The sequence below is a fragment of the Hyaena hyaena genome, unplaced genomic scaffold, assembly GCF_003009895.1.
Source record: "Hyaena hyaena isolate Hyena2069 unplaced genomic scaffold, ASM300989v1 scaffold_253, whole genome shotgun sequence".
Classification (NCBI taxonomy): Eukaryota; Metazoa; Chordata; class Mammalia; order Carnivora; family Hyaenidae; genus Hyaena; species Hyaena hyaena.
Genome location: NW_024080887.1, coordinates 584,987 through 599,170, shown reverse-complemented (window position 1 = coordinate 599,170; position 14,184 = coordinate 584,987). Strand labels below are relative to the sequence as shown.

Genomic DNA, 14,184 nt, shown 5'->3' with positions numbered 1-14,184 from the left:
ATGGGACAGAGAGCAACATATGCCCTCTACGTGATTTGGGTTGATCCTTAACAACATGTCTTGAAACAGTCATCCTTGGGCTCCCAAAAGCTAATTGGCCCACAGCAATGGTGAAATGGTCAAGTGCTCAATTGTGATAGTTTGTTCTTTGCTGCTTGGTTCCATTTTTAGCTCAATCCATGCCTTTGTTTACAGGCCATAGTGTATGAAGGCCAAGACAAGAACCCAGAAATGTGCCGAGTCTTGCTCACACACGAAATCATGTGCAGGTACGAAATATCTTGTTCTCTTCCTTTAATTAGCAAAGAGAAGATGAATTTGTATCTCAAATCTAGGTGAGCTCAGGCCTATTTTTGGGTGTATATTTATCTTGCTTCTATTAGATGATCTAAAAAGAACTATTAAACATGAGTATTCGGTAGTAAAGTGTCAGGCATCACAGTGGTTCTCAATTATTTATCAGACTTCATCCTGGAAGACATACATTTCCATTTTGATATCACACTGTTAATGGGCACAAAGCAGTGCCCTCCCCTTCTTCCTTTCAATCAAATAAAATACAATATAACCTTTTAGTGTTAATACATGTGCTCCACTGCATTGCTAGTAAAATGAGTAAGAGTTCTATTGATTTCAGCAGAAACCTCTGTTTGGATAAGATTTGAAAGTTATAGTTCCCCTTTTTAATTCTCCTGCTTCAAAATATGACCGTCAGTACATAGGCATCATTCCTCCTTAAAATCAGTGTGGGTTCCTCCCACCCCTTGCATCTGATCTCTTCATCTTAGTTAGCCTATATATAACTCTGACAATGTAGCTATTATTTCTCAGTAGTAGTGAGCTTTTGGGAGGATGGCACATTTTTACACCTGAAAGATATAAAAATTCATTGTCACCCACAAATGAGTGTATTTATTTTGCCTGTAATCAGGCACAAGCTACATTTGAAAATAAGCAAGCAGACCAAATTCACTTTCATGGCCATAGCCAGTCCTCCACACTTGAGAGAGTAGATGAGAGCACAGCGTTTAGACTTGCAGCATAGGATTCTTATTCCTCATAAAATAACACCAGCGTAAAATAGCACCTGATATATTCTGAGTAATTGGATAAAGCATGAAGATGCCACTATGCATCAGAGAAAGGCTACTAATTGCTTTGTTAGCCATGCAGGCTCTCTCTGGTACAAAGCATACTTGGCTTCTGACTATTACTGACCAATCCTTTTTGAGCTTTAGCTGCCACTACAGCATGGGTGGGTGGGCTTTATTTGCTGCTCATGGACTTGTGGCGAAAGCTACCTTAAAACTCTACAGGTGAAAATAAAAAGGGCTTAGTGTGTTTTCCCAAATGTTAACTTCTATACCTATAATTCTATGTGTCTATAAAAACTTCTCTTTTTTTCCTCCTCAAAAAGCATACTTTTAATAGATTATTCTAAATTACTCAGGAGTTTCACAAGTGTTCACTTCAGCGATTTGTAAAACTTGTTAATTATTCCATGAAGAAGTTGATTTTCCCTACCTTTAGAACAGTAACAAAACCCAAATATACAGTTTTTCAATTTCTTTGAAGATGTTATTAGGCAAAAATTAGTGTTGTACTATATGTAAACAAGAATCGTATAGTTAAAACTGAGTTACACTTTTCAGAATTAAATGAGTAAAATCATTTTGAAAAGCATTAAAAATGACCTCCTTTGTATTACTGCTTTTCTGATCATATCTCTCTTTTAGCTTCCCACAATTAGCATGTCATTAGAATGAATTTTCTATGTTCTATTACATGTGATTCTAGCAAATAGGGGACAGGCAGGAAGATGGATCTTGAACAATAGGCCAACTAATGTCTGTGTATCATAGATTTGCATCTCATATCTGTACATGTTTGGACTATGCTGGAAATAATTCTATTCTTAAAATACTTAAAGATATATTATGCCTTTCACACACAAGCCTGCCCTCTATTAATGCAGTTTATATTTTTCTTGTTCTTAAAATTCATTGGTCCAAAGTACTTTATTATGCTGGTTGGTGTGCTTTACTGCTGATGTTCTTTCTATTTTTCAGAAACATAAAAATAGCAAAAATAAAATTCTCAGGCCTCTGAAGGCAAATGATGATATTTGTACTGTGGAGCTAAGAGGGAAAAGCCATATTCAAAATGTCATCCTGCTAATGTTACAGATTGCGGTTTTCCTGGCTGCCTATAGATGTGTAAGGGGTACTGTTTGTTTACCAGGCCGCCATGACCCTATTACACAAACCTGTCATCTATTGTGTGGCTAACAGTCTTTTAAATTGCAAATCTGATGCTCTTTAGGGGGTTTAGGAAAAAAATTCTCACTTTCCACACCATCCTATTTCTCTTGATTTCTTGCCTGTTGTAAGTGGAAGTTGGGATGTGCTGAATTTGCACCAGGGGTGCAAATGCAGGCTCAATTATAAGCATAAAATTAGAGTCTGTTCACCATTAATCAGCCTGGCTAATTGCTATGCACCACCATTAGCCATATGGTGTGAAAGACAGCTTGCTCTCCCCAAGATGAAATTTCTTCATTGCAGACATGAAATAGTGAGGGCCCTGGATTTTAAAATAGCTTGTTTTGGATATTTAATTTCTAAACAACTTTCTGCAGTGCTTTCTATCAAGGCTAACGGCACAATAAAACTTTGCATTTATGTCACAAAAGCTGTATATTTATAGTACATTGGAGCTATGGTAAAGAAGACACAGAAAATTTAGATAGACAGGAAAGGGCTTGGGTGATTTTGTTTTGTTGCAGGCAAAGAGAAAAGAAAAAAAGAGAAAAAAGAAAAACACCAGGGAGTTGTGTCTCAGGTGGTTGCAAATTAAAAAGAATTTTTTTTTATTTTGTTGAGAGGGTAACCCCATTGCATGAGCTGGCTAAAGGACTTACTGCCATTAGATTATAATTATTGCCTGTCTTTGAGACAAAACCTCTTTGACTTGATGGCATAGAATTCTTTTTGTGGAATTCTGGGAAGGTTTCTGCATTTTTGGTAAATTGGAATCTATCATACCAATTATCACTATATTTTGCTAATACTTAGTGGTTAAGTTCTCTAAAAAATATGCCCCCTGAAGGATTTTTTAAAGTAGGAGTCTATAAGGGATTTGATTATACATGCATTTCAACATCCTGTGTTTAAATATAAGTGGAAAATAGGAACTATGCTTGGTAGGTGAGCCCTAGTTCCCAGCGCCCCAGGCAGGCCAGAGCAGATTTTTCTCTCCTTCCAGTGCACAGGAAGATTGCACGGGATGGGTGTTCTCTTTAGGAAAGCATGCTTTTTCCATTATCAGTGCCCAGCCTCTTGTGGGACTATGAGTTCCCAGGGCAAGCCTCGCCCCTTAAAATAGTCTGTTCTTTCTTACTCTTTTGCTGGCTTATTCTAGTCTCATGCTTCAGATTTCTACTTAAGCATGGTTTTCTTCAGGAAAGCATCTCTGACCCTTGGTCTGAGGTTTGTCCCCTTGTTATGAATTCCAATTATATACCATGTTTTTTTCTTTTTTTCATAGCGCCCAGCACGTTATAACTGTGTGCCCAAGACCTGTCCTCCTTTGCTGAACTAAGAGCTCCTTGAAGGCAGAGAAGTCACTCGGCTTTCCTCTCTGATAGTTGTCCCATGTATGAAATGGGAGGAAAATGTTACTTCTCTTCCAGGGTGGTTATTAAGATTAAATGCTGTAATCCCAGTAAATACATGGCACCTGATATGGGAATAGCGGCAGTATGAGCAGTAATACTAATAGAAGCAAAAGTAGTAGTAACAGTGGCGACACTATCTGCAGGGTCTAGCTAAGTACCTGGTACATAGTCACTCAGAGTGAAAGATGATAAGAGAACACTGAAGGAAGGTGCCTACTATACAGCATTAAAATACTTTATTCATTTGAGGTTTGGTGGTTAAGGATGTTTTCATAAATTCTTTTAACACCTGCTATGTGCAAAGCACTGTGGAATGCAGAGCCAAAGGACTGCTCTTGCAGTAAAGAGTTTACAGCTTAGTCTGGGAGATGTGACCTGTAAGCAGGAGGCCAGGCTGCAGTGTAGACAGCGTTGCCTGTGATGAGGGAAGATGTACCTGCAGGTGGGGAGTAGCTGCAGGGATGAGGAGGGGGGTGAGATAGGAGAGTTTTAGAGGGTGTACGAAGAAGTGTCTGGGTCCGTTTGCTGGTGGTCGGGCAAGATTTCTCTGGGGAGAGGATTGCAGGTGGGTAGATTGCAGCCTGGAGCTGGGGAAAGTCAAGGTGAAAGATAGCCAGCTTTAGAAGTCTTTTCTCATAGTGGGGGCTGAAGTTATAGGCTTACATGGGATTGGAAAGAGTGGGAGAATAGAGTAGAGGACAGGGGTACATTCTTGGGGAATGGTCATATTTAGTAGGAGGAAGAGTATGTTCAAGAATTAAGAAAAAGAACCTTGAGCATACTGGCCATTAGCAATAAAAGGGGGGTGTTTCCAAGATGGGAAGCCATCTTGGGTAAGTGCTAGAGAGATCCGGATGGACTTGAAGGGCGAAAAACACCAGAACATCACTGATGATCTTTGAGGGGAGACATTCAAGTAGGTGCTGAGGCCTGGAAGCCAGATTTTATGGGGTTAAGGTGGCAAGGAATGTTGGCGACCCTGGCAAAGAGAAAGGTGGGCAGAGAAGAAAGTAACTCAAGAGAGAAGGAGAAATTTTTTTAAGAGAGTGGGAAGACTTGTTTGTAAATTAAGGGAAAGGGTGAACTTAACCATATCGCTATTAATCAGACCATTCATATAATTCATGGATCTCATTCTGTAGCCACATGGGCAAAACAGGAAAGATAATCTTGTTTTCTGCCATACAGCTTAGAGACTGAGGTGGTGCTTTTCTCCAGTTGAAGTTCTACTTCTAGGAAGAGATTCCATGTCCCTATGACAAAGATCTGCAGGTCCCATGACTGGCAAACATGTAAATGTTGCTTGTTCTGATTTATGAAGCTGTGTGTCAGGTCACTAGAGATGTGCCACCTGCATTAGGCTGCTAAGGAGGAGACTCACGTGTCTGCTTTCCCTTGAGTATGCCAAATTGTCTGGAAGAGGCACAATCCTTCTGGGGAAAGGGATGCTGTTTGGAGTCCACAGTGTTTGTAGGATACCAAGTGCTGGGTACCCACTCCTGTGATGGGCCACATTGCTGTCCTGCCACTTGGGTTGCTGTTGAGAAGGGATGTGAAATAGTGGCTCCCTGCTCTGTGACAAAGTTAATTAGGAAACTTCAAGCCCCTCGATAGATGTCCACTTTAGGGATCAAATGCCAGGTCTATGGCTGGTACACTAAGAGCTTAAGAAAGACTGTTTTCAATGGATGAAGATCCATCTGTCACACAGTGATGAGGGTATAATTGCACTGCTATTTCTTTCATTAACACAGTAACTTTCCCCTTAAAGTGCTTTCATGTCCGCTGTTCCATGTCATGTGTTGTTTCAGCCTGGGTGCTCTTCTGCCTTCAACATAGTGAATCTGTTCTCCCTTCATCCTGTCCTGTTTGGTTAATACCTGTCTTGTGTGTGGTGGAGGCAGGGCATCCCTTTCTTGGTCTTTCTGAGTTCAGTAGAAGGAACTAGGGGGCAGCTGGGTTTAGAGAAGAGATGAAAGAGAAAGGCTAGAAAGACCGTGGTGGGGAGGAAGGACTGGTTCTTGCTCAGCCCGGCTCTGGGCTCAGAACTATGAAGCTGCAAGGTGATAGATGTCAGCTCAGTCTAAAGGAAGACCTTCGTTCCCCAACTTACAGCTGATTTTTCTAGTTTTTTAATAGGAAACTAATATTGCAATACAAAGGAGAAGACTGCAGAAGTATGGAAACAAAATATATCCCCTCCAGCCCCCACCCCATTTCTTATCCTACAGATTTCTTCGCTGAAGTTTCTCTTCATTTACTCAAAATATATTTCCTGAGGGCCTACTGTGCTCTGGGCTCTGTTCTAGTTGCTGGGGGTCTAGGGGTGAACGAAGGAGTCTAAGACACTGTCCTCATGGAAAGACAGACAGTAAAGTAAAAGACAAATAAATATAAAATACGTGATGAGCCCTAGGGAGGAAAGTGAGACAGGATGCGGGAGCACTCTGGGGCAGTCAGTCAGAGAAGGGCTTTCTCAGGTGGTGACTTTGCCTAGAGATTTGAATGTAGCGAGGGTGTGAACTGGCCTGTGCCACATTCTCTCTTCCCCTCCCCGTCTCCCTTCACCCCTTCCTTTTTCTCCCAGAAATAGAACCATACTGTACATACTGTTCAGCAACTTGGCTTTCTCGACTCACAATTTGATTTAGACTTCTTTCCTTGAGGGGGTGTAAAAATCCACCTTCATCTTTCTTTTTTTTTTTTTTAATGTTTTATTTCTGAGAGAAAGAGACAGCGTGAGCAGAGGAGGGTCAGAGAGAGAGGGAGACACCGAATCTGAAACAGGCTCCAGGCTCTGAGCTGGCTGTCAGCACAGAGCCCGACGCGGGGCTCGAACCCACGAATCGTGAGATCTTGACCTGAGCCGAAATCGGACGCTTAACCGACTGAGCCACCCAGGCACCCCCACCTTCATCTTTTTTAATCCTGCACGTAATTCCATATGTCCATGTATATGTATACACACAGAGACACATACATGTGTATGTATACATACAGAGACACATACATGTATATGTATACACACAGAGACACATACATGTATATGTATACACACATATATGTGCATATCTGTATATTTTTAAAGTGGCGCTCATCCCCTAGACACTATTTTGTCATCACTTCAGGTACAGAACAAGGCCCAAGATGCCCACTTTGGGAATGATGACTGTGTGGTACAGTGACACGATCCCCCCAAGAGACAGGAAACCTGTTGGGGGGCATTTTTCATACTTTGCATGAAGTTTTTTTTATAAGTGTTAAGTGACCTCCAGCCCCTTCATTTTGTTTTCTCTTCTTTCCTTCATTGCCCCCTCTTATTCCTGTTCCATCTTTCCTTGTACACTTCTGTTCTTCACATCTGCTTTTCCCCCTAGGTCCCTTGGGGGCACAGCAGAGAGAAATGGTTCTCATTTATGCCGTGCATCAATTCATCTGGCTGTGCTCAAGGACATTTTTGTTTTAAGGGGATGAAGAAAGACAGTGCTTGAGTCAAAGGACAAGTCTCAGGCCTACTGTGGCTCTGGCTGGGTGCTGGTGCTTTGGTGTTTGGGGTGGGATGGGAGTGAACCTTCCTTCCATCTGCCGTGCACGCTCTGAGGTCAGCTTGGCTTCCTCTATCTGTCACCTTTCTATTTTCTTTGATTGTATTTCCCTCAGTACATTACATCATTCTTGAAGTCATTCGATCAATCAGTCAATCAATCAATATTCGGCTTCTCCATTCTATTTCAGGCCTTAAGCTACTCATTAGGCAAATGAAATGGACAGATTCTTCCTTTATTAAGCATATGGATTAGTGGGGGCATGGAGTGGAAGGAGAAATACAGTAACAAAAAATATATGAATCTATATATAAGTATATCATTTGCATTGTGTTAAATGCCCTGAAAGGAAGAACCAGGAGGAACCTGAAGGATATCAGGGCCAGCCTCTCTGGAGAAGGAGCGTAGAGTCTGAGCCTCAGCAGGCACTAGAGACTGGCTGACCAGGGAGAGGTTGGAGGACAGACCAGGTAGAAGGCCAGCCCAGGCCTAGACCTGAGGTCAGACTCAGTGAGGCATTTTGGAGAGATTGAAATTGGCCAGTGACGTTGGAGCATGGCAAGTCAGAGGAGAGTGATAGTAGGTTGGGAGGTGGTCTGGCACCATGTCATGCCATAGATCTATTCTGAGTGCTGGGGGAAGCCATATAGGTCTTGGGCAGTGAAGTGACCCATTGACATTTTGAAGAATTCACGCTGGCTGTTTTAGGCAGTGAAGAGTGGAGGCAGCGAGGCTAGATGGGAGGCCACTGAAGAAGTTCAAGTAAGAAGTAAGCGATGTGGATGAGGGTGATGGCAGTGAGGAGAGAGAGAACCAGGCACGACATGTAGATTCTGCTCTGAAATTGTCTTCATGCAATGTGGGGACATCCTTGGAACATAGTTAGTCTAGACAGGCCTGTGATGAGGGGTCAACCATTGGGAGCCTGAGTTACTCACTCACTGTTTTGAAAAAAAAAAGGGAAAATGATGAGGAGAAATAGGCCTTCCCATCCATTGGTTTTCTCCCTGGGTGAAGGGGACATGGACTCTGTCAGTAGATTGGAGACCTGCTGTTTCTGCAGAGCACAGAGAAGCTTTGCTCGGGCTTAGAGAAAGAGGAGGTTGGAGCAGGAAGGGGCAGGAAGTGATGATGATACTGCCCTTCATTGAGTACTTAGTAGGGCTTGTTGCAGAGCCCAAATTTATACCCTGATTGCCCTGAATCTGTGCCCTGGCACTCGAGGTGGGTATTGCAGATGCTCCACTTTACAAATGAGAAAACTAAGATTCTGTGGGATACAGTACCTTGCTTAAGGTCACACAGGTAGCTCTGTCTGGAGCCAGTGTTTTTAACCACCATGCTCCTCTGGAAAGCCCTTGATAGGAAGATGTAGGGGATCAGAGTTAAGAGATGATGGGATTTAGTTTTTAAATTATTATTATTTTTGCAAGCATTCCAACCACTGTACTTCTCATTCCCTTGTTTTCTCTTCTGTCTCTTGGGTATTGGGATATTTTGGGCTTTCTATCTCCATAGTACTGGCATAAGGAGAACTTAGGCCTAAGGGAAATAGTTCCCTTTTATTTTTTTAATGTTTTATTTATTTCTGAGAGAGAGACAGCATGAGCAGGGGAGAGTCAGAGAGAGAGGGAGATACAGAATCTGAAACAGGCTCCAGACTCTGAGCTGGCTGTCAGCACAGAGCCCAACATGGGGCTCGAACCCACGAACCGTGAGATCATGACTTGAGCTGAAGTCAGATGGTTAACCGACTGAGCCACCCAGGCGCCCCGAAATAGTTCCCTTTGAATCCGGAAAGGAAAGGCTATACAGCGGATGGAGTGACTTTTAGCTGGGGCTTTGACAAAGGAGATACAGTTCTTAACTATTATTTTCTGAAGATATGAGAGACGAAGAGAATTAACACCAAATTTGGAAGCTGATTCTCTTCTCAGAGGTATAGTCACAGTCAGGAAAGAGACTACCCAACCAACTTTGGTGAAAGACTCTCTATCCAGGAGTATATTTCTGGGTCCTGAAAATGAAGTTCAATGTTTGGTTCTCTCCAGCAGCTCTCTAAATTTAGGCTCTGTGATTCACTAAGTAAAATGTGTGTGTGTGTGTGTGCGTGTGTGTGCACACCCGTGCCTGTGTAAGAAGGGCGAAAAGTGCATATTTTACTTGTGGTGCGTGGCAATGTATAACACCTGGGCAACTTCCTTGACTGATCAAACGTGCTTTTGTAGTGTGCCCCTCAGTGTAGACTGACCAGTGCACACATATTTTATTTGTGAACAAGTCTCAGATGGACAGTTTTCTGTCGACCAAGGGTAATTTTCAAAAACCTTAATTTTTAACCCCTTAGAAGCATCCCAGTTTTACTGAAACTAATAGCCTTATCATCACAGCTGGGGTGGGATTTTGATAGTGGGTGCTTTTCTTGCCCATGGCTGCTATTTTCTCCCCAACCTAATTAAAAGCATCCATTGTCAGGGCTGTGCTAGCCTTTGGATCAACTGCCCATAATACTTTCAGAAAACTTAAATGATGGCCAGCACTGGACACAGAAGCCAGAGATGATGTGGGTCTCCACTTTCTTTTATCTTGCCTCTTCTTTGTCTTTGTTACTATGTTGTACTTTTATTCTCATGAAGATGGTTCAAAAGCAAACAGTTAGAGCTTTAGGATATGGGGCAGGCTGGGGTTGAAGGAAGCGTCTGTCCTGAAAAAGAAAGGAAAAGAAAAAGGAATCCATTTAATACAAAATGTCTGGAGGGGGAGAAATCACTCATACCTCATTATTGACACATTCTGCACAATTAGTGTGATCTTGAGGGAAGAACGTTTGAGCCACCCACAACCCTGAATATTCTCATTGGGTAGATGTAATAATAATGCATTTCACAGTGAACTCTTCAACACTGCGGGCAGTCATGGGGAGACCCCCATCTTAGGGCTGTCAGTCGTGGCTCCAGCACAGTCCCTCTTCCTCCCTCCTTCTTTGTTCAGAGAGAGGTTAAGCCTGGTCATTAACCCATAGGTGACCCACATAGAATTTTCTGTCCCAGGGATCCGTTGATTGCCAGGTATGGCTTTGTGGTAATTCTAGCATTTGCAACCCAGCAATTTGAACCTTCTGTCTGCCTAAATGATGATTTTTACATTGTAATGGTTGTACTAAATCCTTTCGTTTTTGCTCCATAGCCGCTGTTGTGACAAGAAAAGCTGTGGCAACCGAAATGAGACTCCCTCAGATCCAGTGATAATTGACAGGTAGGGACCACTCTACTTTCACTGGATTCTTATTCCTCATTATAATGAAACACCTGCCTTGTGTCGCTCATGGGCGAGGGATAGGAATGCATGTGGCCGAAATTTGCCTGTTGGTCATGACTAAGCTGCGCCGAGCTCTTGCAATTCCTGGGAAAACCATATGGAATGTTCTTTGGAGGCCCGTTTTCTTGGATTGCTTCGGTTTTGTGTCTGATTCGTGCTCTTAAAGGAATATTTCTTTCTTTCCTGACTTTCTGTGGCTCAATCCTCATGCTGTGCCAGGAAGCTTCAGAAATAAAATAATAGTTTGTGATTTATGAAATGTGGTTGGGTGCTTATAAATATTTAACTTTTATTTGAAAAATGTTTGAATCATTATCACTTTTAGCTACAGTAGTTCTGTTGGACGTAATCCATCTACATTTTAAGGTTTTATTTATGCATAAAAGCAGTTTTAAAGAGATCTGTGAACCAAGTCTTTCTACTGTTATCTTCTGCATTTGATGGTGGCTCATACTATATTGTAAGTTGATTAATTTATCCTGCTTGTCTTAATTACTGTGTTTTTCAACAGATCCATATTACTAATCTGACATGACCAAGTAAATCACTATAGAACAATAAATTTGTTTTAGTTGTTCGGTGCAGTTTGGAGTCAGTGTGTACGTATATTATGCAAAGTCGCATTCCAAATATTCATTTTACATTTTAATTATTGAAATTCATTGTATGGAAACATGTATGATAAACCATTTGTTACATAGCATTACTCATTGAGAGTTAAATGGCCTGGAAGGTTTATAGATACTGTCAGTTGTCAGCGAGGAAAAGAGCTAGCACCCCCTTAGTATCTGGAAACGAGTCTTGCAAATTAGGCTGACAGATCCCTCACTGAGGATATCAACAGCTGACCCAAAAGTTCCTTTTGGGTTTGGTAATACTGATTAAAAAAAACCCTATCTATCTGTTTTTCCAATTCTTTACCTTTTGGGGGCTTACTTTCTTGTTTTTCGGTTAACTGGAAAACTGCTTCATCATAATTTATGTCAAAACATTGATTTATTGATTTTGACTTATGTGGTTCCACAAGCTTCAACCCAATTTTGATTGCCAAGTAGCTTTCTAAAGCTTACATTTCAACCAGACATCTTAACTAAGGAGATCTCTAATATTCACCCAAAGCATACACCTTTGCTTGATAACTGGGTACTAATATACTTGATTCAAAGTGAACACGTGTAAATGTTCAGTGTGCAGTGAGTTGCGCGTGCTGCCTATAGCGTTAAGAGTAGCATGCTTATCTGGGAGAGCAGACATGCCAGTCATGTGATTCCTTCTTTTGCAGTGCAAGATAAATCTTCAAATGAAAAAGGTCAAAAATAAATATAACCTTTATGGTGTTTTGTTTTATTTAAATACATCTCTTCAAACTACCATTAGTTATTTTGAGCAAGCTCTTCTTATGCTTCTGTTAAAAAGAAAGTGTTGTGATCAAAGGACCAGTCCAAATATTCCCCCAAACTTGGAAACTGTAAAACATTTTGTTCTGCCGCACTGTTCCTTCTGGTTTAGATGATGGCAAGAACCGTACCTTGCCACCCGCAATGAAAACACTTTTTTTTTTGGTGCTTGTGAATGGGTTAAGCTTTTAAGTTCTTCATTTGGTTTTAAGCCGTGACTCTGATATAGAAGGTTGATATGACTGTGGTTTGAATAACATTTGATTTTGACCTGTTCTTGTGGGTTGCGATGGCATAAGAAACTTGACTCAGCAGCGCTGTAATTAGCCCGGCCCGTGTTTTTGAAACAGGATTGTGTTACCTGGATTGCATTAGTGTGGCTTCTATTGTTGCCGCCTTGCATCTGTCCCAGTAGGGTACTTAAAACCTTTTCTTGGCGGGGGTAGTTCAAACAATTTAGGCAAAATAAGTATGCACTTTATACTGTTGGTGGCTTCAGAGATATTGCTCATGACATTTATCCTTTTCATTCTTTTTTCTTTTTTGGTTTGACAAAGTAGAAAACAGTGTGTAGCCAATGTTGGTCCCTTAAGAGAGGAGTATTTTAAAAATGACTGAAACCCAGCGTATCTGCAAAAATCTCAACATATGTTTATTTGCTGGCGATTGCCACTGTCTCCCATGAACTGTCTTTTCAAGCAGTGATGCCAGCTGATATGCAAAACCCCATTTAGCTATTTTTATTTGCATCTGAGTTTTCAGAATTTATTCGTCCTTGAGTCTGCCAAAGGTTTTAAAAGCTCCAGTCCTGTCTATGCTGATAGGTGAAACTTTCATTTTTAACAAAGAGAGAAGAAAATAAAAACAAGAAAAGAACTTATACAAGGAAGGGCAAAATAGAAAAGATTTTTCAATTCCATGAAATTGCTGCAAAGGAAAAAAAAATGATGGCAACTGTGTTTGAATTTCATAGTTTCCAATTTGATTCTATATTACCGATTGCATAATATCTGTGTTACGTGCTTAGGGTTTGATTTGCTTTCAGATTTATGGATGTGGATCTCTGCATATTTTGCAAAAATAGGTTATGGGGCCTGCATTCAGTAGCAACAGTAACTGTTTTTTACAAGATGCATACAATATGCAATTATAGAGCTGAAGGTACAGGCAATCACTGTGTTAGGATTTAGCATAGTTTTAACACGAAGTCACCTTTTGGGCACCAATAATTTTTAGCTCCCTTTGCTTGTCCTTCGGATTTTGGAAGAACACTGCTATTTTTATCAGTCAAAAGACTTTTAGCAGTGGTTATTCAGGAAAACTATTTATAGGATAGATAGAAGAGGTTTTCTGGTCATATGGCAGTGGTGCAGGGTAAGCTATTTCTGTGTTAAATTTTGGCTGTATTATTTGCTGCCAGTGACTTGGGGACATCAGCTTGGCATATTCCATCAGAAAAGTGGAATTAACAAAATCAGCAGTTGCATATCGTGATTTAGAAAATGGGTTTCTACTTCCTTCTTTCATCATAGCATGCAACCAAGTAAGAAAAATATGACCTAAATTCTTTCTACATTTGTGACAATTTGTCAAGTCACTTTAGAAAAGTTGAGAGGACAATTTCTGTAAATGTAGAAGGTATGCATGTGGAGTTGACTGCTAGGTTGTATTTCTGCCCGATGCCAAATGGCTTGATTAAGAATTATAAAGACCAGGCTGTGCCCAATGATCCAGATATTCGGGCTGTGTAGACATGGAAAAAGTCAAAAGCGTTATGTTTAATAACTGATGACCAGGAACTAATAACAGCAAATTTCATTATCATTGAGGTAAACGGCTATGTGTGGTAATTATTGTTAAAAAGTAAAAACTGACTTGCTGTTATTAAATTAAGGTGGAGATTGATTTAACATATTTGCATAGTAACTCATATTTGAATTTAAAAGGTTTGCAATAAAATTCATGTTTAGAAATTGAATAAATTGTAGTTTTATTACTACATTGCATATCCTTGTGTCCTAACCTTTTTCCTTGGAGTTATCTTAGTTCAATAAATAAAACCTCATTAGACTATTCCCATTTCAACGAGTTTATTAAATTTTGCAGGAGTAATTAGCATAAGCTGTGCTAATTTTTCTGGAAGACTAATGAGGGAGGTTCTTAATTAGGTTTACTTTGTAAGAATCAGAAAAGATGATAATGACAAAAGTCACATAGGGTAGTCTGAATTGGGAACCCAGTTTTTCTG

General features: G+C 40.7%; 1 protein-coding gene across 1 annotated transcript in view; it reads left to right on the top strand.

Annotated features, from left to right (window-relative positions):
• The window catches only part of EBF1 (EBF transcription factor 1), a 424,741-nt gene that overhangs the window by 48,125 nt on the left and 362,432 nt on the right, over positions 1-14,184 (top strand). Inside the window, exons 10-11 of the mRNA XM_039245352.1 lie at positions 196-269; positions 10,408-10,476. Of these exons, the coding sequence (XP_039101283.1) occupies positions 196-269; positions 10,408-10,476 (143 nt within the window). The remainder of the gene's footprint in view (positions 1-195; positions 270-10,407; positions 10,477-14,184) is intronic.